This window comes from Cervus canadensis, chromosome 29 (genome assembly GCF_019320065.1).
Source record: "Cervus canadensis isolate Bull #8, Minnesota chromosome 29, ASM1932006v1, whole genome shotgun sequence".
In the NCBI taxonomy this organism is placed as follows: domain Eukaryota; kingdom Metazoa; phylum Chordata; class Mammalia; order Artiodactyla; family Cervidae; genus Cervus; species Cervus canadensis.
The window spans coordinates 28,309,968-28,337,573 of NC_057414.1; the positions used below are offsets into that span (position 1 = coordinate 28,309,968).

Consider the following 27,606-nt stretch of genomic DNA (forward strand, 5'->3'; position numbering starts at 1 on the left):
GGTGATAGAAACAGTTCAGACAAAAATTGTCACAATAAGATAAATGATTGGCTGTGGCAGATTAGAAAGAGGAGGCTGGAGATGACGTGGGTTTCAGGATGCGGTACTGGGAATATGGGAGGATCCTTCACTGAGATGAGGACCATAACAGGGGGTTAAATGATTTTAGTGTTCAGGTGTTGAATTAGAAGAGACAACAGGGTATGTATGAGATCTCATGGAATAGGGAACAAAACAACTCACAAGTATATTTTCATTGTTATCTACTCTCACAATTAGCCCCTAGAACAGGTGCTAGGGGTTTAAACTTGGAACCAGGCAAGACTGAGCTAGAACAAAGTCAAATATTTTGGGGCTCACTTAGAAACACTAATCCTTAATGCTCTATACAATAGTCAACCATTAACCTAATTGAAATTGCCGAAAATGCTGTTCTCACATGATTTTGTTGCTGTTGTTCAGTTGCTAAGTCATATCTGACTCTTTGAGACTCCACGGACTATATTCTGCTAGGCTCCTCTGTCCATGGGATTTTCCAGGAGTGGGTTGCCACTTCCTTCTCCAGGGGATCTTCCTGGACCAGGGATCAAACTTGCATCTCCTGCATTGGCAGGTGGTTTCTTTATCACTGAGCCACCAAGGAAGCCCCTCTTACATAATGGGCCTACACATTTTGATGCTGAGTTTTAAATACTTGAACCCTGGAACCACAGGACACCTTGTAGGATAAACTGTTACCCAAATGTCTAGACAAAGACAAGAATGATGGTGAGTGAGCACTAGAGGGGGTGTTCTTATGTTCACAAGCCCTTTCATTTTGTTTCTTCTTGGGTGTTAGCTCAGGGCTCAGGCAGGCCACACTGACCAGCATCCCGTGATTTCCTACCAGAGCCTCAAGAAGAACTGAGGGCCCTCAGATCCACTGAGAGCACATGGACAGACGATCATCATCTCATAGAAAATAACCAGGGGGTGTTATATGTGCTACCTCACCTGCCTATTGAGAAATCTGTATGCAGGTCAAGAAGCAACAGTTAGAACTGGACATGGAAGAACAGACTGGTTCCAAATAGGGAAAGGAGTACGTCAAGGCTGTATATTGTCACCCTGCTTATTTCACTTATATGCAGAGTACATCATGAGAAACACTGGTCTGGATGAAGCACAAGCTGGAATCAAGATTGCTGGGAGAAATATCAATAACCTCAGATATGCAGATGACACCACCCTTATGGCAGAAAGTGAAGAAGAACTAAAGAGCCTCTTGATGAAAGTGAAAGAGGAGAGTGAAAAAGTTGGCTTAAAACTCAACATTCAGAAAACTAAGATCATGGCATCCAGTCCCATCACTTCATGGCAAATAGATGGGAAACAGTGGAAACAGTGACAAACTTTATTTTTGGGGGCTCCAAAATCACTGCAGATGGTGACTGCAGCCATGAAATAAAAAGACACTTACTCCTTGGAAGGAAAGTTATGACCAACCTAGATAGCATATTAAAAAGCAGAGACTACTTTGCAAACAAAGGTCTGTCTAGTCAAGGCTATGGTTTTTCCAGTAGTTATGTATGAATGTGAGAGCTGGACTATAAAGAAAGCTGAGCACCAAAGAATTAATTGATGCTTTTGAACTGTGGTGTTGGAGAAGACTCTTGAGAGTCCTTTGGACTGCAAGGAGATCCAAACAGTCCATCCTAAAGGAAATCAGTCCTGAATATTCATTGGAAGGACTGATGCTAAAGCTGAATCTCCAATTCCTTCACCACCTGATGTGAAGAACTGACTTATTTGAAAAGATCCTGATGCTGGTAAAGACTGAAGGTGGGAGAAGGGGAAGACAGAGGATGAGATGGTTGGATGGCATCACCGCTTCAATGGACATGAGTTTGAGTAAACTCTGGGAGTTGGTGATGGACAGGGAGGCCTGGCGTGCTGCAGTCCATGGGGTCACAAAGAGCTGGACATGAATGAGCGACTGGACTGAACTATGTGCTAGAGCTCCAGGACCCAGGGCAGAAGAAAGTCCAGTGCCTGGGTAGGTCCCAAGGAAGAGCTACCCTCACCTGGACCTGTCTGCTTGCAACATGACTCTCTCCCTAACTCCCCAGTTCTAGGAGGCAAAGGCAATTTGGCTTTTTCCCTTCATGTGGGAAAGCCTTCTGCCCTTCATGGCCTTGCTAAAGCCATGTGTCTGGATGTCTGAGGATAATCCAGGGAGTTAGGGGCTGTTTACAATGGCCCTCGCCTCTGCGGAGTGGGCTCCTGGCTTGGTGCTGGCAGCTGTGGGGGGCTTCTCCCTCCACCCCTGCCCTCGGCCCTCCCCTGCTCGTGGCTGCAGGGCTGGTGCCTGCTGGGGTCCGTGCCCAAGGAGATGGCTGAGTTCTGCACCACAGGCTCCCTTGCCAGGCGACTCTGCCAGCGATGGCAGCCTTTCAACGCCTCATTAATATTCAAATCTATTCAAGTCATTTCAATTTGAATTCTATGCATATTATCAGATAGAACAAAATGCAAATATATACAAATTCATCCATATGAAGAAATAAATAGGGGGAGCTCTGCATAATGGGATTATAATCATTCTCAGGGCTTGTCTCTCCTTTAATTCCCCAGAGCCCCGGGCTCAGGGCGGGTTGTGATGCTCCCCCTGGGACAGTTTAGCAGCAGCATAACCTTTCCTGGACACAGGCCCTCCCAGGGTTGAACGCTGTGTAAACCTATTTGAAGATGCTATCATTGGCTGCGGATGGTGTCTCTCCCTGGGTTCCCAGGGCAGAGCTGCGAGGCATTTTCAGGGTAAGCGGGCGATGGACACAGACTCAGAGGCCCATCTGGGGACTCTCTGAGAGCTGAGACTCAGCTCTCCTTCTATGGAGTGTTAAGGCATCTGGTGGTGAGGTGAGCGAGAGGAGCTTCTTTCATCTCCAATAGAGGGAGACTTCATAAAGCCTTTTTAGCACACTAATAGAACCTTAAGACCTACATCTCTGGTCCCCATCCTTTTTGGCACCCAGGGCCAGTTTCATGGCAGAAAACTTTTCCATGGACCCAGGGCGTAGGGGGATGGTTTGGGGATGATTCTCATAAGAAGCATAAAACCTAGATCTCTTGCATGTACAGGTCACAGTAGGGTGCCTGCTGCCATGAGAATCTAACGCCACCACTGATCTGACAGGAGGTGGTGCTCAGGTGGTCAGGGGGGTGATGGGGAGTGGCTGTAAATACAGGTGAAGCTTCACTCACTCACCCACTGCTCACCTCCTGCTGTGTAGCCCAGTTCCTAACAGGTCCATGGCTGGGAGGCTGGGGACACCTGACTTACATGAGCTGAAGTGGTGTCTAATAATGATCACAACACACACTCTGCTTTGCTTGGACACACAAACTCATCCTTGAGGCCACAACCCCACGTTCACTGCCACACACTGTATACCCACTCCCTGTGCCCCCTTCCCAGCCAGAGACTCAACCAGACACAGGGGCCAAGAGAGAAAAATCTACAGCAAATCCATGGAGGAAAACCCTGTGCCCGTGAGCCCTTCGTCTTACACTATCGTTGCTGTTTAGCTCCCGTTCCATTTCAATGACTCCAAAGACAGGAGGAGGACAGGCTATACAGGACTCTCAAGGAGCGTTCCCATACTCCATGCTAATGAAGTCAAAGTAAATCGCTATTAAGAATCATTTAGTGAGGTTTAACTACAGACTTTAATAGACGCCCCCCTAATCTCTTCCCCACGGGACCTAAGAAACGTTGCATCCCGGAGCAGCTCCATTGATTAACATAAGCATAATTTATACCAAGTCATGGGAGGATATTGTAATAGCCATTCCATACTAAGCACCTTTTACTTGATAATACCAAAGCACTTTATAAACATAAACAGGATGAGAGATGGTTCTAATTTATAGACAGTGAGACCGAGGCACAGATTTCTCCCACAGAGGGGTAGGACAGGAATGCTGACCTTTTCCTGAAAAAGAGGACCACTCAGCTCCAATTTTGACTTTGGTCCCTGTGGTTGGTGTTGAGTCCTGCTCCCAAAGCCACAGGTGTGAGGCTTTGCACCAAGGTCACAGAAGTGGAGCCCAGAATCAAGGTCACCTCTGAAGCTGACTGAGCCCCTCTGTAACCTTGCCAAAAGCCCCCTGATCATCACAAACCAGTTCCTGACTCCCGATTAGGCAAAGATGCCCACTCCAGTAAACACCCTATAGCGCCCCAACCAATCACCTAACACCAACCTTCCAGCAGTAATTTTCTTTGTCTTAAGGCTATAAAAATTGGTTATTAACCCCGAAAACTTTTGGCTTTCCATGGTCTGTAGGGAGGTCGGCCTGCTGCACTCATAATGCCCACTTTATCTTTGCTCTTTGTTCTTAATAAACCCCCTCCCTTTTGAGATATTCTGTGTTTGGAAATTCTTTTCCAATCCACGCTCAGACTGCCTCAACTGTTGGCAAAATAATGAACCACCAAAGATGTACATGCTAGTAAAGTAATGCTTAAAATTCTCCAAGCCAGACTTCAGCAATATGTGAACCGTGAACTTTCAGATGTTCAAGATGGTTTTAGGAAAGGCAGAGGAACCAGAGATCAAATTACCAACATCCATTGGATCATCGAAAAAGCAAGAGTTCCAGAAAAACATCTATTTCTGCTTTATTGACTATGCCAAAGCCTTTGACTGTGTGGATCACAACAAACTGTGGGAAATTCTGAAAGAAATGGGAATACCAGATCACCTGACCTGCCTCTTGAGAAACCTGTATGCAGGTCAAGAAGCAACAGTTAGAACTGGACATGGAAGAACAGACTGGTTCCAAATAGGGAAAGGAGTACGTCAAGGCTGTATATTGTCACCCTGCTTATTTCACTTATATGCAGAGTACATCATGAGAAACACTGGTCTGGATGAAGCACAAGCTGGAATCAAGATTGCTGGGAGAAATATCAATAACCTCAGATATGCAGATGACACCACCCTTATGGCAGAAAGTGAAGAAGAACTAAAGAGCCTCTTGATGAAAGTGAAAGAGGAGAGTGAAAAAGTTGGCTTAAAACTCAACATTCGGAAAACTAAGATCATGGCATCCAGTCCCATCACTTCATGGCAAATAGATGGGGAAACAGTGGCTGACTTTATTTTTATAGGCTCCAGAATCACAGCAGATGGTGACTGCAGCCATGAAATAAAAAGACACTTACTCCTTGGAAGGAAAGTTATGACCAACCTAGACAGCATATTGAAAAGCAGACACATTACTTTGTCAACAAAGGTCCGTCTAGTCAAGGCTATGGTTTTTCCAGTGGTCATGTATGGATGTGAGAGCTGGACTATAAAGAAAGCTGAGGGCTGAAGAATTGATTCTTTTGAACTGTGGTGTTGGAGAAGACTCTTGAGAGTCCCTTGGACTGCAAGGAGATCCAACAGTCCATCCTAAAGGAGATCAGTCCTGAATATTCATTGGAAGGACTGATGCTGAAGCTGAATCTCCAATACTCTGGCCACCTGATGTGAGGAGCTGACTCATTTGAAAAGACCCTGATGCTGGGAAAGATTGAAGGCAGGAGGAGAAGGGGACGACAGAGGATAAGATGGTGGATGGCATCACCGACTCAATGGACATGGGTTTGGGTGGACTGCAGGAGTTGGTGATGGACAGGGAGGCCTGGTGTGCTGCGGTTCATGGGGTCACAAAGAGTCAGACACGACTGAGTGACTGAACTTAACTAAACTGAAAGATATCCATCTCCTGGAATATGTCACCTTACATGGTGAAAGGGGCCTTGCAGATGTGATTAAGTTAAAAGATGCTGAGATGGGAGATTATCCTGAATTATCTGGGTGGGCCTGATGTAACCAATTGGGCTTCCCTGGTGGCTCAGCTGGTGAAGGATCCACCTGCAATGTGGGAGACCTGGGTTTGATCCCGGGGTTTGGAAGATCCTCTGGAGAAGGGAATGGCTACTCACTCCAATATTCTGGCCTGGAGAATTCCATGAACTGTATAGTCCATGGGGTTGCAAAGAGTGGGACAGGACTGAGCAACTTTCACAATCATGATATAACGACATGTGTGTGTTCAATTGCTCATTCAGTCGTGTCCAATTCTTGGAGAGCCTATGGACTGTGGCTGGCCAGGCTCCTCTGTCCATGGGATTCTCCAGGCAAGAATACTGGAGTGGATTGCCATGCCCTCCTCTAGGAGATCTTCCTGACCCAGGGATCAAACCTGCATCTCCTGTGTCCCCTGCATTGCAGGCGGGTTCTTTAACCACTGAGCCATCAGGGAAACTGATGTAACCTGATAAGAGTGGTGGGAGGAGCAGATTCAGTTGTAGTGGATGTGGTGACAGAAGCAAGAATTCGAGTGATGCAGAGGAGGAGCCACAAGCCAAGGGATGCAGGCAGCCTACCTCTGGAAGATGGAAAAGTCAGGAAACAGATCTCTCTGAGAGCATCCAGAAAGGGCCAGCCTTGCCCACCCCTTGACCTCTGAGCCCAGCAAGACTTGGTTTAGACTTCTGGACTCCAAAGCTGTAACACATCTGTGTTGTTTTAAGTCACTAAAGTTTGTGGTGATTTGCACACCAGCCATAGCAAAGTAACACAGCCTCATTCAGCCTTTCTCAACTGGGGTTCCTCTTCTGAACCAGGGCATCCAGAAAACAATACAAGTAAATGTTTCTTCTCTTCTCCGAAGTATAGCACATACCTAGCACCACTTTAGGGGCTTCCCAGGTGGGAATCTAACTGCAAGTGCAGGAGCCAAAAGAGATGTGGGTTCGATCCCTGGGTTGAGAATATCCCCTGGAGAAGGGGATGGCTACCCACTCCAGTATTCTTGCCTGGAGAATCCCATGGACAGAGGAGCCTGGTGGGCTACAGTTCGTGGGGTTTAAATAGTTGGACACGACTGAAGCGACTTCTCACACACAGATGCATGCAGCACCATTTTAGCTGCAGAGGGAACACATTAACATTAATACAATGACTGTCTTTCTGGGCATTTGAGTTTCATTCTCTTGATGAGTCCTGTTGAGAAAGGTCGCCTGGCCTCACCGGTTCCCCGAGAAAGCCACTCAGTGTCCTGCCCTGAAAAGAAACTGAGGATCTGAGCAGACCTCTCCTGGCCTTGGGCACCAGCTTACCACATCTGGACATGCGGCACCAGAGGGTGGCGAATACATCCCCTCCGCTTAGCCACCTTCACAGTGATCAAAAACACGCCTCCCTAAGTAACACCTCTTGGAGGCAGGTGGGAGAGAACCCTGGGTCCCTTTCATAGAAGAAGGCCACGACACAGAGGGGGACAAGTGAAAGGCAGAAGCTATCCAGACTGACTGACACACTCCATCCTCTCCCCACGTGAGGAACACTGGACGCGCGATGACCATGGACTAGCAGAGTCTCTGCACAAACCAAGATCACAGGGCCAGCCCTTGCCTTCCAGGAGCTCACAGTCCTGAAAGGAAGGCAGACAGGAAAAAGCCACTTCAATACGGGGTGACAAGAGAGCTTGGAAGGAGGCAGGAAGGGCAGTTCTATTTCCGTGTGAAGAGGGAGGTCAGGGAAGCCCTCCAGAAGGCAAGGTGAGCTGACCCTGGGGGTGGAAGTTAGCTGGATCAACATGGGGGAGAGGGGAGGTCCTAGTGAGGTAGGCTGGGACCTGGGACCTGGGACATTTTGCTGAAGTGCTTGCACCTGGACAAAGGTATCCTCCAGTAACAAAATACAAAGAAACTATAAGGGACTAAAAATAACTTCACGGCATGCAGGCAGTTGGGCAAATTATAGACAACAAGATACAAGGAAACCAAAAAGCCCAACCACCACTTCTGAAGAACTGGGAACAAAAGCAGGGTACTGCAAATGCTTCCTACACACACCACCCCAAAGGGGCGGGCAGACCACTTGAGACACCCATCGAGCCTGAGCCCTGGACACACCCCTACTGTCACCCCATATAAGGAGCCAGCTTGGCTCCCCTGATCAAGTGAGAGGGCAAGAGAAACTGTTAGGGACCCCAATAAAGTCTTGTCTGAATTTCTTGCCTGGCCTCTGGTCAATTTCTATTGATTAAGGAGGCCAAGCACCCTGGTCAGTAACATTTCCAAGGGGGAAGGAAAATAGGTGAGGAAGCCAAGAAGTATGAGGGACCAAAGGGCACCCAGAGATGCCCCCGGCTCAGCTGGGCTGGAGTGAAGGCTGCATGAGAGATCAGGGAGGGGAGGGAGGCCTGATCTCTGTCCTGAAGATCTTTCATCCTGAAGGTGTTAGGACGCCATCAAAGGAACAGACAACCCTTTAAAGACAGAGACCTCTGTGACCCCAATCTGGGACATTTGCCCATCTTTATGGCTAAGCTACTCAAGAACTTCATAACAAAATTTTAAAACCTTCTTCTATTCAAGTGCACGCCTTCATGGTCCCCACCTGGGACGGGAGAGTTAAAACTGTTCTTTGAACCCCACAGTCCTCTAATCTCTGGGAGACAAGACTGTCTGTCTCCCGTATGTGTCTCAGCTGGCTCAGTCTTTCTGTCTATCCATCTGTCTCTCCTTTTGAGCCTGAGGGTCTCACACCTGTGTCTCTCTCCCCCTTCCACTCTCCTACCACGTCGTCACTCAGACATCTGGGAATGCGCACAGTGCTCACGCAGCAGCCCCTGGAGGGGCTGAGGGTATCTTCACATCAGACACTGGCCCCACATTTCCCTCTCCTCCCATCGTCACAGTCATCATCTCATGCATTCAGTTCCCTATCGGTGATCCCGGCTGAAGAAAGAGGCCCAGAGGCCTAGTGATGAGAACATCCTTTTTTATGAACTGAAAACTAAAATGACAGTAAGCAACTAGCAGATCCCAGTTCACAATGAAGCAAATATCGATGTCTGTGGTTGTATTGACCTTGAAGAGTTTTTTTTTTTTTTTTAAAAAAAACAACATAACAAGGACTCTTGGGGGGCATTATTATATACATGTGGAATCTGGACCAAACAGAAAATCCATCTTTTATGGTCATGAGCAACTCTGGTGTACAGCCTTGGCTTAAAATACACATCCTGAAATGCAGGTGAGAAGAAAAAATACATGACTGTCCTGAGTTATGATCTCTCCTGTCAGCACAGATCATCACAGCTCTCCCGGCCTCCCCGAGGGGGTCAGGGCTGAGAGTAACATGGAAAGGGACGATTCTCAGAGCACGTCTCAGGGATGGCTGGGTAAAGCTGCTGTGTTCTAAATCACATGTTCTTGGCCTTGGCTCTTGTCTGGTTTCCTAGCTCAGGTTATTGTTGCTGTTCAGTCGCTAAGTTGTGCCCAACTCTTTGTGACCCCATGGAATGTAGCCCGTCGGGCTCTTCTGTCCCTGGGATTCTCCAGGCAAGAATAGTGGAGTGGGTTGCCACTTCCTTCTCCAGGAGATCTTCTCGACCCATGGATCGAACCCAGGTCTCCTGCATTGGCAGGTGAATTCTTTACGGTCTGAGCCACCAGGGAAGTCCTTCTTAGTTCAGGACCCATGGAAACTCCTGGGTCTGTTCTCACCATCAAAGTCATTCTAAGATAATATGATACATTGAGTAAAAACTCTGAGAGACAGCTTCCACCTTTTAACTTGCTTCTGCTGGTTAAAAACCGCTCTCAAGACCCCTTGGTTGTTCAGTCACCCAGTCGTGTCCGATTCCTTGTGACCCCATCGACTGCAGTACACCAGGCTTCCCTGTACTTCACCATCTCAGTATATTTGCCATGAGAACCTCATGAACTGTATAAAAGGACAAGACTCCTTGTACAGAATAAGTTAGTATATCAGGATTTACATGAGGCAAGGTTGGGCATGAGAGGTAGAGTGGATCCAGGGGAGTCCAGTGCCAGAAAATGCACCACCAGAAACCTGTTTTCCTTTTATGCACAAGCATCTGTGAAGCTGTTCTTTTAAAGTATCTCTGTATTTACTGAGGGAAAGTTGTGACCTCCAAGCTGGTGCCCAGTAGACATTCATATACACTAAAACTTACTCAACTAAAGCAGTAAAACTGTTCGCTATAAAGGCTATTCATATTGGGATTTGAAAATACATTTCCAGTTCATATGTTTGCGACCCTATGGACTGTAGCCCAGCCTCCTCTGCCCGTGGGATTCTCCAGGCAAGAATACTGGAGTGGATTGCCATGCCCTCCTCCAGCGGATCTTCTGGATCTGGGGATTGAACCCACCTCTCTTGCATCTCCTGCCTTGGCGGGAGAGTTCTTTACCACTAGCGCAACCTGGGAAGCCCATATGGTTGCAACAGCTCTTAAAGAAGATATAAACAGCCCAGTCCTGCCTGTGTAAACATTTAAGGTAGACAATGTAATATCAGACTCAGACTAAGATGTTGACAGTGTAAGAAGACTATGAAAATTGCTTACAAATTTCGTTGTTCGGTCACTAAGTTGTGTCTATTTGTGACCCCATGGACTGCAGCACACCAGGATTCCCTGTCCTCCACTATCTCCCGGGGTTTGCTCAGATTCACATTCTTTGAGTCGGTGATGCCATCCAACCATCTCATCCTCTGCCATCCCCTTCCATCAGGTGGCCAAAGTACTGGAGTTTCAGCATCAGTCCTTCCGAGGAATATTCAGGGTTGATTTCCTTTAGGATTGACTGTGTAATCTCCTTCTTGCAGTTGATCTCTTTGCACTTAAAAATACAGCAGTGTATATATTTTTATTTTCCTTGACAAGAACTCAGTGGTATGGATTTTTTTAGAAAATATATATCTGCTAATAACGAGAGGGGGGGTGCATATTTTCTATCATTATTCACAGGAGAACAGGTGAGGACAGGAATCTTTCTCTGGATGATATTTCTTGATTTTGAGCAGCTCAGCATTCAGGTGCTTTCAGTTATAAAGTATGGATTTCTATCTGTAAATACTCCTGCCCTGATTTGATGAAGAGAAAAAGCCAAGGCAAGCTCACGTCCAGAGAAACGGGCTTCCAGGTGGATTTGGAGCCCTGGCAACAGCTGACAGCACACTGCTGAAGTGATCTGTGTGTTCCACTAAAGGACTTAGTTGGTGGAATAAGAAGGAAGGTTTCGTCTTCAACGCGGGGATCTACCAGCCTGGCATTCTTTCTTTGTATTCCTCTGATTCGATCTAAAGGAGCTTTGAAAACTTCGAAGAACTTTCATGTTTTGCTAGTTTATCATATGTGTCTATCTGAAACCAATATTATGATTTCAAGCATGGCCTAGGTAGATACAAGCCATCTTCAGAAATAACTTCTGACACAAGATAAGATGTAGCTGCTGCTGGATCCAAAGTGAGGAGAGTAGAAGGCTGAACAGCATGCAGACTCCTCCGCTTTCTGAGAGTCCTTTCTATTTCTTTCTAACGACCAGTATTAATCATTTCAGAAGCATGTGGTCTTCTGACATTTTCACTCTTCTAGACTTGACACAAAGGAGGGTTTTGATGTCCCGAGTTTCTTCTCCTGTGGAGTAGCTCTGTTCTCACAGGGCACAGCTCTTACCAGGCTAACTTCTCCCTAAGCAGAATGGGGTTTCACTTTAAAAAAAAATCAATCCACAGAGGGAAAGTTAGGTGGTAGATTCTTATTAAGAAATTAGAACTTGGCTTTCAAAATGTTAAGCTGAACTGGCAAGGGGTGGAGGTAAAGAGCAGTGCCAGCCGTGGAGGAAAGCTTCTTAAATTCTTACTCGTGCTTTTGCATAAGGGGCGATGACTTCTTTCATTTGTATCAGTGCTTTTTCCCAAGTCCTACAAGTTAGGGAGGAGAACAACCAGAGGTGAGGCCAGAGATTTCAGTGGCTTTACAAAGGACCCCTGAGACCAGAATTCCTCGTTAAGGGATGGGCAGCAAAGGATTTGGGTCTTCATCCAAGTGTCTGAAGTAATGGTCCTAGGCTTATTGGGCTTCCCTAGTGGCTCAGATGGTAAAATGTCCATCTGTAATGCAAGAGACCTGGGCTTGATCACTGGGTTGGGAAGATCTCCTGGAGGATATGGCAACCCACTCCAGTATTCTTGCCTGGAGAATTCCATGGACAGAGGAGCCTGGTGGGCTACAGTCCATGGCGATACGACCTATGGGCAAGTTATGGAATCTAAGCCTTAGTAGTTCTCAGCTGCAAATGGGTATGACAGTCCTGGCTTTTTATCAGGTGGCTGAGAGGATTAAATACCTGAATGCAGGCAAACTCAGCAAAGGACCTGGCCACAGGCCCCAATAGTGCCTTCCCATGGCTGGTTCCAGCTTAGGGTATCAATATTAGAGAAACACAAGGAGACCATGAGAAGTTTTACTTCTTTTCTGTTCTCACCATTCCCCCTCTCTATGGAAGGGGCCCAGAAGGAAGACTGTGTTTGTAAAAGGAGAAAGGGGATCAAGTGGCCAAATCAGGGGCAGCAAAGCAGGGGACCAAAGACACGTATCACCTTGCTGCAACACCTTTTCTTGTGGGGAAGAGAGGTACCTCTATTATTTTTTTAGCAAATTCTTAAATTACACAGCTCTACTTTTCCTCTCTGACCTGTGTTAGCATCCAATCTGCAGTTTCAAATGAGGTTTTGCAAACCTTGTGCCAATGGTTTTCTTCTCTGACAGGAGATGCTCACCGCCATGTGCCAGAGGAGCTGTTAGCAGAATGGACAGAGCATCCTACCTTCTCCCAACCCCACTGCAACCTCTCCCACCCCCAGGAAGACAGGCAGAGAGGACCGGGCAGATGGCAGCTCTCCTGGCTCCTGAGAAAGCAGTGAGGGATGGTGGTGGTTGACTCAGGTGTGGGAGGCTGCTCGGGCTTGAGCAAACCTCATCTGATCCCACCGGCAGCTGAAACCTAATGATCAGCCACACAAAGTCTGACAATTTCAGGCAACATAAATGGCCAGTTCCACCAGCCCCTCAGGCTACACAGAAGAGACTGGAGAGGGATGTTCAAAAGATGCCTCATCCTTCCTTCATCCCGCAGCCCACTATCTCAGTTTATGATGCATGTGGATTGACCCTGAGGCTTTGGTCCATCCTGCTTGTAATTCTCAAAAGGTGAACAAGGCAGCTGCCTCCCCCTAGAAGATAAAGGAAGAGACTAGGAGTTCTTGGGGCCAAGAGGACTCCTCCACTTCCCTCAGACAAAGCATAAGCCATCAGCTAACAGTGCCCGAGTCAGGATTTGGTTACCCTGCCAAGACACACTTTCAAACAAGCAGCCACGGCTCACAGCAGTTTTTTAATGGTTCCTGTTTCGGTCCAGAGGTGAAAACAGAGTGACTCCTCTTGAGCCTGCCCAGGAGATCGGGGATAATGAGGACTAATTCGAGCATGTTTGTTTGGCTTTTTCGGCAGCGGAGGGGAGCAGCAACAGAAATACTGGCTCCTGGATCATTAAAGGAGCAAACACTTGAGAAGGGCCGTGGGATCCCCTGAGAAGCGGGGTTCCTGGATGCCAGCCGCCTGCCTGGGAGGACTAGCCCACCCATTACCCCCAGGACGGACCTCGCTAGCTGAGAGCTCTCTCACCCACTCTCTCTGTAGCTCTTCCAAGCCCCTTGATCACTTTTAACTGTGCCCACCTACCTCCTGCCATTCCACACAGGCATGCATCCCCCTTAGCACTCTGCCCTCTCATCCATCAGAAAGAGAAGAAAGGAAGGGAGCCTCCTTGGGGAGCCTCTGCCCCCAGGAAAGCCTGCTCCTCCCTCCCATGCCCTCTGCCCACGCTCAGCTGCCCCAGCCCAGTGGCTCGGGGCAGAGAGGGGCCCTGGTACCCTGGCCCAAGAGCCTCTTTCTCTTCCTGGTACTAAGGGACCGCCCTGGGCCGCCTGCTCTCAGCTCACTCTTGGGCTTTGCAAGCGCTGCTGCTGCCACCATCAGGCAGATGTGAGAACTGCAGAGCTCACCTGGTTTTTAAGATCCCAAAACGTTCCATTTAATGTTCCACCAGCTCTTGACCAATGTGGTCCCAAGACAAACACAGGCCGTCTCCCCGCCAGACACACAAACCCAGTGTCTTATGCAAAACAAAGGCTTCAGAGTCCAGCTCCCCAAAGAAATTAGACTTCCTGTGATCGTGGGGTAGACTCCAGCATCCTTAAGTGAGGCACAGAAGAGTACGGGCCCTCAGACATGGAGAACAAAGCCACTGGGAGGTTAATTGGCAGTTGTTCTCTTTCTGTGACCAGGGCAGTGGGGCAGGGAAGGAAGGCGGTCGCTCCCTGGGTGGCACTGGGACAGGTCCCCAGGAGATAACTCAAGTTCCTGTCCCCTGCACGCCTGCATGATGAGCCAGCCTGGCCCCATGTCACTCTGAAGCTGTCATAGCTCCCAGCATTGCCAAAGGTGACAGGTGGCCTGTCACACTGCACCGGAGCTGCGACACCTGTGACATGTGCAGGTGACTGACAGAGATGGGGACTGGCATGCATTAGAGAACAGAAGGCCCGATTGTTTCTTGGGAGGGGTTGGTGGCTGCCAGAGGGTATTTCTCTTGGCAGTGTTCCTGGTGACCCGATGGTCATTCAAGGCCTTGCTGGGAGAGGAAGAACTTCCTGCAGGGCAAGACCATATTTTAAACTCTCAGGGTCTTTCCTCTGTCCTCCGTGGGGGCGTCTCAGCTTCTGCTGTGGTGCATGGTGAAGTGGGGGTGTTAGAGGGACTGCTTTTTCTTTCTTTCACTTTTCCTCACATTTCATTTTTTTGGCCTCACTCGTGGCATACAGAACGTCCCTGACCAGGGATCGAACCTGCACTTCCCTGCAGCGGAAGCATGGAGTCTTAACTGCTGGACTACAAGGGAAGTCCATGTTTCAGTATTTCAATATTCATTCGTCTCCTATGCGCTGAACAGTATGTGACGCTGCTGCTGCTAAGTCACGTCATTCGTGTCCGACTCTGTGCGACTCCACAGATGTCAGCCCACCAGGCTCCTCTGTCCATGGGATTTTCCAGGCAGGAGTACTGGAGTGGGGTGCCATTGCCTTCTCCGATAGTATGTGATACACAGGGTATAAAAGAAATGGAGGTTTTAATCAACCAGCTAAGAAAAACTCCTGCCTTGTTTTTGCTTTTGTTTTTGTCAGAACAGCCACAAAAGGAATTTCCCAGGTAGCATCTCCTTGGTTGCTATTCAGCCCCAAAGGCTGACCTGTCATTTCCCCCTGGCAAGAGGGGCCTGGAAACCTTGAACCCGCAAGGTAAAGCTGAAGGTCAGACAAAGGAAGGGATCAACTTAGGAAGAGTCTGGAGTTAAAACAAGAGAGAGAGCTGCAACTTGGGGTCACGGTTCAAAGGTCAACTTCCCAATTTCCATAGGGCACCCCAACACCTTCCTCTGTGCCTAGGCCCTGAGGACTCACACAGGTTCTAAGAACATGGCTCATCTCAGGCCCCCACTTGGCAGCCTCTCCTGCATCCGTCCGTGTTGCTGATGCAGATCCACCAGCATCTTGAGATGCACCAAGGCTTCTGGATCACACACTCAGTTGGATGGGGAGCCAGTGCGGTCAAGCATCTGAACCTCTCCGAGGCTGAGGACAGTAGACGACTCTCACTGACATCATGGTGATGAATGAAGTACCGCTTGTGGAAGGTCATATGCAAACACTAAATTATCAACATTGTCATCCTGACCACCGTAATTATGGCCACTGCTGCTGCCACCAACCACAACCCAAAGAATCTGTCTAGTACCTACAAGAAAACGAGCTGGACAAAGAGATCTGTAACACATCACAGACCTCCTAGATGGTAGAAGATGGTAGACAAATGTATTGTCTAAATGGCTTGCTGTTAATAGCTAATGTTTAGGAACTCTTGGAATTTTGATGTCATCTAGTCTATTCTTTAATCTGCTTCATAGGAACCAACTCTTCCATCATCATCATTATTATTATTAGCCTGCAGGAGACTCACTTTATTATTATTTTTACTGAAGTATGGTTGAATTACAATGTTGCGTTAATTTCTGCTGTTGAGCAAGGTGACTCAGTTGTATACACATATGCATTCTTCTTAGTATTCTTTTCCATTATGGGACACTGGGCATTGAATATAGCTCCCTGTGCTATGCAGTAGGACCTGCTGTCCATGCCGACTCCTCCATTTCTGATGGCCCGACTTCCAGTCTGAGCCCTTCAGGAGACACCAGGGTTAGCTGTGACCACTCTTGGAGGTGTCACTGTCTCCTTCCTGTGCAACGACGCAGGGTTTGGCTTCACCCCTGAGCTTGTCCTGCCAACACCACCTCCCCCCGCCCTGCCATTTCCTGAAGAGAACAGACCAGAGTGTAAAACACGTGGGTGGACCTGATGATGTTCTTTACTCTTCAATGAAAGGTTACTTGCTGCTAGAGATCGGTAAGCATTTCTAACATCTGAGTACAATCATTTAGCTTGTAACCTTGCTGCCCGCAAAGCCAGGGAAGCTTAGCTGCCTCTTGAGAACAGGAAAGAAATCCCTGACAGACTGTCCCCAGGCACCTCTCGCTTGTCTTATCCTGTCCTGGTCCCCCTTTTTTATTTACCATTCATCCTCAGGCTGCCTCCACCTCAACCTAGCCTGCCAAGGGCCCCGGAAACTGGAAACTCTCATTCCTGGCACAGTCCATCCGACTAACAGTCCAGTGTGTAGCTGACCATCCCTGCTTCTGCCTTCTCCATGGTCCTGTCCACATTCTTTATCCACTCCTTAAGTATGCATCTACCTACTACCCTTCTTTGCCTTCCCTCTAGAATCTAGACCGACAGTGAAAGTCATAACTTCCCACTTATTCTTTTGCTCACTTGGCCATCCTTTTACACATTACCATGTAGGAAAATGAGTGAGTGTATTTCCATTCAATTCTGCATTTTTAAGCCTCTTTGTGAAACACAGGGAGTACCAAGGAAAGATAACATGTTGATCCTTCTCTCTCTTTTTTTTGCCCATTGAACCCATAGTATAGAGAGGATTACAACCACTAATGATTTTTCTAAAGAATAGACTTAATGCTGACAAGTCATCCTCAAAACGTTTAGCACGATATTCACGACCATTCACAAGCTTCCTCATCACATGGCATCCCAGCCCCCAAGTAAACCACTGCTCTGAACCCTGACATGCCTGTCCTACCTTCTGGCTTGTGCACACTCTCTGAGGTACCACCTGGGACCCTCTTTCTTTGCCGCATCGGGAGAACCCTAGACATCTTCTACGATCAATTCACCTCCTCTGCGAAGCCTTTGTTAACACCTTCAGCCAACCCCGCTGTTCTCAGAACATTCTGACTGCTCTGAACTGTTGAACTGTAATGACAACTGTCTGCTCCCTGACTAGTCTGAGAGCTCCCCTGGGGCAGAAACACACCCTTAGTCATCTTCCCATCAAAAGCCCCTGGCGCACTGCCCACCACACAGTAGGCCCCCAACGAGGGCTGGCTGAGTGGATAGGACAGAGCTTTGGTGTCAAACAAACGTGCTTCATCACAAAGCAAGGAGAAAGAAACGAGGCCCTCTGAGACCCAGACCGCATGGAGCCCCCGGGGAAGAGTGTGGAAAGGCGAAAATGATGTTTGGTAGTCATCGCTGCAACTGTCAGCGCCAGATTTCAAATTCTCATCTTCTAGACATTCGTTAGAAAGAATGTGAACTTGCAACATCTGTCCAGTGAACACAGGCCAAGTAAGCAGACCACCGAGATAATCCGGCCTGATGGGCACACCTCCTTTCAATACTGACAAATGCATGGCATGGCAGCGTTCGTTTCAGTAATCAAAAAAACAACCTCAGGCGAATCTCCTTCACTTTGCCCATGAGGACAGTAACACCAGGTGGAAGATTAGAGGGAAAGCTCATCTCCCATTTCAGGAAAATGGCTGATGTGTTGTTAAGTCCTGGATATCACTACATTTTAGCAGTAAGTGTTGTGTGCATGTTACGTATGTGTGTGTGTGTGTGTGGACAGGGAATTCCCGGATGGGAATAGGCTTGAAGTGGGCATGGTAAGGCTTCTGGACTTCTGAGAAAAATCTCCCTGTGGAATGTCAGGAGGTGTCTACATTTGGCTCCTTCCTTGCCTTAATATCCAGCCAAGAGATGGACGAATGTCCATCTCCCAGACGCCACGTCCCAGCCAGGCTGCAACACCAGAACTCTGTAAGGAGCAACAGTCACTCGTGCTGGCCACTATTTCCGTGACTTTAACTCGTTACCAGTGCGCCCAGGGAAAGCTGACATTTATTTAATCCTCATAGTGGTATTGACTGTGTACTCACAGAAACACTGTATGCTTATGGAACACATTTGTTTCCAAGCAGCTTATGCTAAATTGCAGTGATATAAAGGAAACACTTAACTAATATTGACATTTACTGACTTCTAAAAGTATACAGCCAGAATACGCGCTTTTACCATTGACAGAGGAAGAAAATGGGGGGAAAAAAGCATCAAATTTGATCCTTAGCTCTTTCAGTGGGTTAGAAGTAAAAAGCTAATGTTAAATATGATGGTGGAGATCCCCAGTCTATGGCAACTGGGTAGGTTCTGTTTACTCCTCAAGCTGAGCCGAAAGTGGGGCCTGGCGTTCTTTGCCCACATGTGACAAAGTATTCCGGTGATCCATAAGGCATCTATATTCTGATTTGACGGGCTCACTGAACAGGCTTCCCCCGGGGAAAAGGAGATAACACACAATGATGTACAGAGCTGTATGCCATCTCAGTGCAATAGACGCGGCATTGCTCCCCTAACTGGAAGCAAAATCCCACTCCATTTGGAATGCCAGGCGAAGACATCACGGCCCGGCACAGGATGCTGGCAGGCTTAGCTCCTTGCTCCCTTGTGGACGGCAGTGATGTGATATGAAACTCGCCGGTGCAGATGTCCCCAGGGCAGCAACTCCATGGACGCTGGGGAGCCCACTGACTTTGAGGGACTGCTGAGGCCCCAAACACTCTGCTTGGAGAACCACCAATATGGTCAAGATTGGCGCAGTGGTGAGAGTCCCAGGTGCATTTCAGCAAGTTCCTGGTCTTGCTGATCCCCTCCAATTAGAACAGGCCTATTTCTGGTGGGGGGGCAGCAGTGGAATTCAGGGTGCCATTATTTCTAGACTGACCTTGATTTAAAAGGCCTGCACTGATTTTTCACCCAAAAGACATCTCAGCATCTTAGATGGATAAGGACTACAGCTGAGAAATGATGCTTAAGTCCATGTAAACCCCTTCCCCCACCAATTACCAGGAATCCCTAAAAGGAATGCTCCTGACCCTCCTCCCCAATCCTCCATCACAGGCAATTTTCTTTCCTCGTTCATGTTTCCAAAACAGTTTATCTTTTTATCTCCTTGGAAGAAAAGTACTCTGCAAATCAAAGGAATCATTAGTATTGTTATTATTTTGCTATTGAAATCTCTTGAATTCACTAGGGATTATTCATGTGCTTTTTTGGGGCTGCAAACATAATGCCGCCTAAGTCACCCCCACTGGGCTGAACAAAAAAGAAAAATTGCATCTTCAGGCATACTGCCCTGCTCCACCCGGTCCCCTGCTGGCCCTGGCTCCTACCAACACATGCACACCAGGCAGAAGGCTCCTTGGTGGCAAGCCTGGCTCACTGCTGCCCTGTTCCAAGCAAGATCTGTCTTCCGAACCCCAGAGGGAGGCCCCTGTGGGACCCTAAGTGCAGTGTGAAGGCCCTGATCCCAGCCCATGCCCCTCTCCCCCTGGGGCATTTTTCCTCCCTCCTCTATAGGTCTGGCTGGCAGCTGAGAACTCCCCGCTAGGCAGCAGACACTGTGACCACCCCCAGACCCAACAGACACGCCCCAGTCCCCATCACCCAGGATGTCTCTGAAAGAAGAAGTGGTCTCACACCCTTGGCATCTGTGCATTGACTCTACCCCTCTAGACAAGCCATTAGACCACTTGGGGTGCCAGTGGGGGAAGCCTCACACTTATTCCTTGCCCCATCCTTTGTTCTATGACGTTTCTGGGTAATGATAAATGCTTCCAAAGTTGCTGCTCACTCCCAGTTTCCTTTTCTAACGCCTTCTCAGCCTGTGCCCCCAGCATCTCCTCCATACTCCTGGCTGCCTCAGACACGCTCATGCTGTTTTCTAAGCCTCCTTACCCAGGGAGTTTCCTGCCAGTTGAAGCCTCTGGTCCTTGCTCCGGTGTTCTCATGCCTCCTGTCACCTGCAGCCTGGCCCCCTTCAGCCTGGGCCCCTCTCCTCTCACACCCTATTTTACCCTCTCTCTGCATGTCGCTCTTCTATTTCCCTGGAGATTCATGTCACCAAGAACCTCTGCCCCTCTGATGGCCATCTGACATCCCTTCTTGGTGATTTCTGCCAGCCAGTCAGGACAGCAAGTGGTTGAGATTCTTCCCAACAGGGAGATGGCACCCCAGATTAATCCTCAACTCAGACATGCCACTGATGGGCAAGTGCAAGTTTTCACTTTTGCCCCAACACATCCAGAGCAGCACGGCGCACACGCAAAGCCAACCAGAGAGTGGACTCCCGAGAATTAGAACTTTCAGACCCAGCAAGTCACCACGCAGGACAGGACGATGCTAGAGCCAAGTGTCACAGAGCAGGCAAGAGGGCATGTTTCCCAGGAGCCGCCAACGTAGGAGGGGCTGAGTCTGTACCACCACATGTTCCCTGAACGGTCTCAGAACCCGAGATCCGACAGGAAGCAGGGTGTCCCCAGTCCTGCTGGGACATTGTCTCTCCAAAGACATTAACAACATGGATGTGCAGGCTGGACGGGCCAGGTCTTGAAGATGAAGGAAGGCACAGAAGGAAATCATGGTGGGCAAACCAAAATGATAAAGCAGAAGACACAGCGAGTTCTAAGCGTGCGGATGACAAGAGAATCAATTCCTTTTCACCCAGGGGCAGAACATGCTTCTTCTCTGCGGGAGGCAAATTGTGCTGTGACATTATCCCTCTCTGTACGGAGCACGCCGTCCTGCCAGCGGAGGCAGAGGCAGCCCCAGCACGGCAGCCCCTCAAACGGCACTCGCTGACACCTCTCCACTGCCTTGTGGGGAGCTGGGCCTGGGGACACTGGCTGGGCGGGAATGGAGGCATGCCATTTGGCCTTTCTACAGCCACCTCAAGAGTGATCAACACATACTTAATCTCAGTCTATATGAAAATCCCAAAGTTTACAAGATTAGGGCTATAATATATCACTAACATAAATGATACCTAAATTTCAATCTCTAAAGAGGGGGTATGAAAAAAAGTAACAGTGAATAAATATATCTGACATACTAAAAGAGAAAGGAGGATTGAAATGACTCTAAGAGTTGACCTAAGTGTTTTGCTTTTAAAATCTTCTGAGCGATGTTTGGAGCACCCTCTCTGTGTGGGACGCATGAGAATTCTGTCTCCAGTGACTCCAAAATGACGTGTAGGTTCCCATTGTGAGAGGTGTGGGACAGCAGATGGATGTGTCACTAGAGGGCCACAGAAGGCCCTTAAAAGAGCCCTGGGCATTTGTTTTCTCTGAGTGGCGGGCCATCCCTGAGTCTCAGCACATTTCCTTGGAAAGCATCCCAGGAGGAAGGCAAGCAGGAAATGGCATCCGATGGTGTGGCTCGGTGTGTGTGTTGGGTGGGGTGCAACCGCAGCCAGGGGGATGAGAGAGGGTATCACCCAGAGCCTGGGGAGGGGGGCTAGTCCTCTAGTGACCTGTTGAAAGTGGATATGCTCTATCTGATAACTTGATAAATATACGGCACCAGGCAGAGGTTGGCATAGAATATGCCCTAAGCATACATGGGTAGAGGGTCAAATAGAACTCTCTGGGGAATTCACAACCCTACAAACAACATCCACATTCACATCAATGCCGCTGATCAAGTCAAAAGATCTTCTATCCCAGTGAAGTCCATTAAACATTGTCCCACTTGACCCTTCACTTCTGCAGTCAGACACTGTCGACTTAAGGACCCTACCATACAGTGTTCAGTGATGTAGAGGGTTCTCATTGGCCAGGTCCACTTAGGTCTCCTTGTCTTTCTTTAGACCTGTTCTGGAGTTCTGTGGACTATGCATCTACCATCTGGGAAGGTGGGCAAAGCTGGCCAAGCTCAGAACAGTCAGGAATAGCCAGGAACTCTGAACTGCTTGATGTTGTGGTTCCTTCCCACTGCCCTCAGGGCTAAGAGCAGAAGAAACAGGGCATTTAACCTCCATATATTTAAAGATTTATATGAGGCAGCTCAAAAAATAGCACCATACCCAGAAAGAAATAAGCAAAGTAGAAGATGGACACTGCGATGATTCCAACAGTCAGAGAGGCACTTAGACATCTACAAGCTTCTTGTGTCAACCTAGAGGAGAGTCTCAGCTCACCCTTCCAGCACCATCAGTGGACACAGTAAAACGTGCACTGGTCCGGGGAACCTGGGTGTGGGAGGGACAGTTAGAACCTCTGTTTGGGGATTCTACGTGCAACTTCCTGAGTGAGTGAATGGTAAGAGGCAAAGGAGAAGGAGAGTGAGCATGTGTGTTGGTGTAGGTATCCATAAGCGAGCACCAACACATTCAAGAAGGAGGGTCACCTCCCCAAGTGGTAATAGAACCCAAATTGTTTCTATACCAGTGTTCTAAGATAGTCCTTATTCATTCAGCCTGAAAACTCTGGGGAAGGCAATTTATCTTCCTGCTGCTATACAGAGCCCTGGCGAGAGGCAACACAACCACATGAATACACGAGTGAGTGTGTGTGTGTGTGTATGTGTGTGTGTGTGTACATCAGGATTATATACAAGCAGCGCCACATGCACACCCAGGTTGCGGAAGAGCCCCCAGGTTAAATCAGGAGGGTCAGAAGCAAAGTTTGACAAGGGGGAAATCTGCAGTGACCACAAGCACCAGTGGAAGAGCTGGGGAAGGAGGGGTGGGTTTCAGCTTTCATCTGGCTTCTCCCTTTCAGCGAGAGGGATGGAGGCATGCTGTTTGCTTGCAAAGCCAGCCACCCATAGCGGTGCTGTGCTTTCTGGAAAACTTTTACCCTTCATTTAATCAACAGATGGATGTGCTCTGTTGTGGATTTTTCTGAGAGAGTCCTGTTCCTCCCAGAGCTGTGCTGGCTAGCACAAACGCCACCTCAGACGGCAGAGACAGCACCCGGCATTCCAGGAGAGGGGAAAGGAACCGGCTGACTAGTCCCTCAAACTCAATTCCACAGGTGACTCCGGATGCCGCCGGCTATAAGGGCACTCTCGCCATCCTTTTCCGGAACAATCCTCCCCTCCCTCCACGGCTACTGGCCCCAGGGCGGCTCTCAGGGGCATGGAGCCCAAGGGGGGCCAAGTTCTTTTGAGAAAGTCCACCGACTTCTCTGCCACTACTAGGCTGCAGAGAGGAAGCGTCTGCACCAGGGGCAGGGGGGGATTTCATTTTCTGCCCTGAAATCTAACGCTGTGTAGGACTCAGAATGCACTCTAATTCAGGGAAGCGGATGACACGCAATGAAACTCTTTAGAAGCTTTCCCAAAACGCCGCACATCACCCCCACGCTCCATTCGGTCATCGCAGCCCCCTCCGCACGCCTTCCCTTCCGAATACACCCGTGCAAGCCAGACCTTCCTCGAGCTGAAATAGCCACCTCACCAGAGCTCTCCTTCCCGACCCTCTCCTTTTCCAACCTACGTCTGGAGGAGAGGAGGCGCCCAGAAGTTCAGAACCGCACCGCACGGCCACAGAGATGCCGCCTAATTAACATACAGGGAGCATAAAGAACTCATTTGCATTGGAGAGTTTGAGCTGGATGTTGACAAGTGAGGGGAGAAAGTCACCCTCCCTCCCCTCCCGCAGCCCTGCCTTCCGAAGGAAAATAAACAGTACCATTTTGTTGCATTTTCAAAGGCAAAGAGGCGATGCCAGTGCCTCTCGGCCGGGCACCGGGAGACGCATCCATCATCAGTTCGAGTTCCCGAAGCCTGCCCACATTCCTGCCCGCAGCCCTGACAACCCCGCCGACTTTCTTTGCAACTCCGGGCGGCGCACGGGTCCTACCTTGGCTGAAGAGGAAAAAGCAGACGAAGAGCAGGTCGAGCTGGAAAGGTCTCATTCCTCCGCGCGCCGAGGGGAAGCCGGCGGGGCAACTTGGGTTTGCGGTGAGTTTCTCCTGCTGGGCGGCTCGCGGTGCTCAGCCTCCGCCGCGGTCCTCCCGGGTTCACGCCGACCATCTGTCTGTCTGTCCGTCGGTCCCTCCGGGTGGCCCGGGGCTCCGCGCCTCGCGGGATCCGCAGCCCAGACGAGGCAAGTTGCCTGTTTTCTAGCCGCCTCGGGAAGCCGGGCTCGTCAGCGACGTCCCCTCTCGGAGCAGCTCCATCCTCTGGCGCTCGGCATCCGAGGCACCCAGCTTCCTCCGGCGGCTCCTCCCACAGCCAGCGCGCGAGCGAGCCGGGGAGCGAGTGACGAGTGACAGAAGGGCTCCTTTCACTGAAGCTGGGGAGGGGGGAGAGGGAGGGGAAACGGGGCATAATTAAAGAGGAAACACTCGGAGGAAGGCGATCTATGCAAAAAGGAGGGTGTGCTGGTGGTGGAGGGGGAGGCTCCTTTCTTTCTTGCCTTCTGTTTCTCCCCCTACATGGGGAGAAATTCAGCTTTTGTCACCATCACTGACCAAAAGGCATTTTGAACAGGGATCGGAGCTGTGACTTTTTGTCCACAGGACATAATGTTGTTTAAAGGAGTGAAGTTAAGGATGGCTGGATGTACCTAGCCACAGTATAACAATTTGCCTGCCTTGATTTTGCACGGGAGGTGGGGGGGACGGGGGCGGGGGGTGGTGCGGGGATGTCCACCTTTCTCCAGGAAGGACTTGGCCAGTGTGTGCAGCGGGAGTCTCCGAGTTGGGGAAGAGATAAGCATGGTTTGCATTTTTGAGACTTTCCTAGGAGGGGGGCTCAATAATAAAATGGGGATGTTTACACCTTGGTTTTTCTTTGCGATAATGCTAGAAAACAAAATGAAGGAACTAGAGGGAAAACAGGTGTATGGGTGACACCTGCCCCTTGATTATTATTATCCTGGTTTGTGCATTTCCTACCAAGGATGGGGAGCTGCCTGGTTTTACATTTGGAAGCTCTCCTGTAAGAAGTGCTCCATCCCTCTGAGTATGTCTTTTTTCCAAGAGGTGCTGTGAATCCTACTGCGAAGGAGAGGCCAAGGTCATAGGCAATGCCTCCTAAGAACCTTCAGGTCTTTTTTTTACCTGTCACCAAACTCACATTCCAATCAAACTCTATTTTCTCCTGGATATCAAAGCAAATTTATCTAGGTCTATTTACTTGATAGACATTTAGCTATGCCTGGTATAAGCAGGGCATTGGGGGAAATAAAATTACAGGCACAGTCTATGCCTTCAGGAGCTCGATTTAGCGTGGAACACCTATAACTATAAGGATAGTTATAAATCAGAGAGCACACCTAATTATAAAGATAGTTACAAAGCAACAAATAAAAAGGTACAGCAGTATGCAGAAGAAGGGGGGTAATGAGTAACGAGAGGGAAATGAAAGATGCTTGCTTGATTTGTGCTGTGCAATTATAAAATCAATCATTTCTTTCATCAGTCACTGGACCCTGGAGAGGTCTTTGGGGAAACGCTTAGCTTATAAGTATTACGTATTTGGGGGACTTTGCTGATTGCAAGGTACATTCTAACTCCAAATTTCCATGTGGATCTTAACTTTTTAAAAAATGCATCCCTTAGTATTTATGAACAAGAAAGAGAGAAGGGGCACGTGTGAAAGTGTGTGCTAATAGGAGCTGACATCTGGTTGTTGACATCAAAGGTCTACAAATTAGTAGGTGTCTGCTCTGTTGACTCTTCTATTCTTCACTTAATAGTTTATTTAACTGCATCCCTTAGAGGCTGTTAAACATATCAAAGGGAAATTTGTAAGCAAGCTTGGGGCGGGGGGGGGGGGGAGAGAAATGCTGAGCAAAGGAAACTAAGAAGACCCAAAAGAGGCACCCCATCAGTTAAACTGCAAACAAGGTATCTAAATAAAGTGTCAGCACTGCCTTAGTCCAGGGACTTGCTCTAACAGACAATGCAACAAAACAGAAGAGCCAATCAGGAAACACATGCAAAAGATGAACAGTAATTCTAAATAACATGTCAAATAACATATCAAGAGTGAAAACACAGCACATATAGAAACGTGCTTTTACTAGGAGCTTTCCATTGATTCTATACAGGCAGGATGAAATTTCAGGTCTGGGCATCATTCTTTAGGCCAACCCTGCTGTGACTAAGACAAATGATAGAATATAGGTTGTGCCTTACAAAGCAACATTTGATGTTTTAACTGACATTCATCCTTTAAGCTGTAGTTAATTCTGATTGCTAATTCCTAAGTGGCCTGGGGCCCAGACTTGCTTACTTCGGCCCCAGAAGGAAATAAATACTAGGAACCAGGGTCAGGAGACCAGGGTCATGACCTGTGCAACCCACCCAAATCAGGCTCCCTTACAGGCACCTGCAACCCCCACACATTAACTCTGGATCAGGAGAAGAGGGTTGAGGGCGATTCCGAGGAAGGGAGTGCCTGGTTTCCCTCACCCCCTGGTCCCTGTGGTTGGCCTCCTGACTCAGTCTGGCCTCGGTTCCCTCAAGCCCACCCCAGCCAGCTGGGCCTGTTCCCTCCTCCAGCCCCTCCGACCCCGCCCCTCAGCCTCCGGTCTCCGGCAGAAAGGGAAAAAAAGCTTGGATTAAGTGGTGAGCTGCCTGCCTCTAAAAGGGCCAGAAGGCGTTTCAAGCCTGCGTGCCGGAAAAACCACGGGCAGTCTTCGGCAGCCACCACGTGGGGCAGCGGGAACCACAGCAGTACCTGCAGGACTCACAGCCGGCCGGGCTCTGGCGCCAGCCTCGACGGCGGCCCCGCCACCTCCGCCCGGGCTGCTCCTCGGCCTCACCTCCTCCGGGGGCTCGGTTAACCTCCTGGCGCTGTTAGGTGCCTGCGTGCAGTTCGCCGGCTAGGAGGGAGCGGGGGAGACCGGCGGCGAGGAGCACTGCTCCACCTGATGGAGAAGCGCGGAGTCTTAGACCTCCGAGCGCCGCGAGAGGAGGGGGCCGGGGGAGGACGCCCGCCGCCCCCGCTGGAAACCTCGGCGTCCGGAGTCTCCGGGCTCTGCCCGAGGAGGTGGAGACCCTAAAGAGGCAGCAGAAAAGCAGCCACTTGAACAACTGCTTGAATTCTTGTTCTTTGCCCATCCGGTCTCCGGGCCTCGGTTGCGCCCACCGCGCGAACCCGGGCCCCTCGCCAGCAGGTGGCATCATCTCCAGTGTTTCTTCACCTGGCGCCGAGCCGGAGGCAGTGGTGGTCAGTCGCTAGCCCCTCCTCCAGGCCTTCAAGGCCAAGTGCAGTATCTTTTGAACCCCCCACCCCAGTCGAGCGGGATCTCCCTTGGGAGAGGGATGAGGGCTGGCCCCGGAGCTGCTCTCTGGCCAATAAGTTTCAGAAGGGTAGATCTCCTCTGGACAGCTTCCAAACCCTGCTCGTCTGCTGAGTTCTGGGGCAGAGAGTGAGGCAGGAGTGTCCCAGCACTGCTGTTCAGTGCCCGAGCCCTTGAGAATCC

General features: G+C 49.3%; 1 protein-coding gene across 2 annotated transcripts in view; it reads right to left on the bottom strand.

The window, feature by feature from the left end:
* KIRREL3 (kirre like nephrin family adhesion molecule 3) overlaps nt 1–26,966 on the bottom strand; it is a 598,271-nt gene extending 571,305 nt beyond the window's left edge. Inside the window, exons 1-2 of one of the 2 annotated variants that reach the window (XM_043452394.1) lie at nt 26,859–26,966; nt 24,031–24,465 (exon numbers count right to left, since the gene is read on the bottom strand). In XM_043452394.1, the coding sequence (XP_043308329.1) occupies nt 24,031–24,085 (55 nt within the window). In that variant the 5' untranslated portion in view covers nt 24,086–24,465; nt 26,859–26,966. The remainder of the gene's footprint in view (nt 1–24,030; nt 24,466–26,858) is intronic. The other variant, XM_043452393.1, reaches the window with a different exon arrangement.
* Nucleotides 26,967–27,606: the final 640 nt, after the last annotated feature.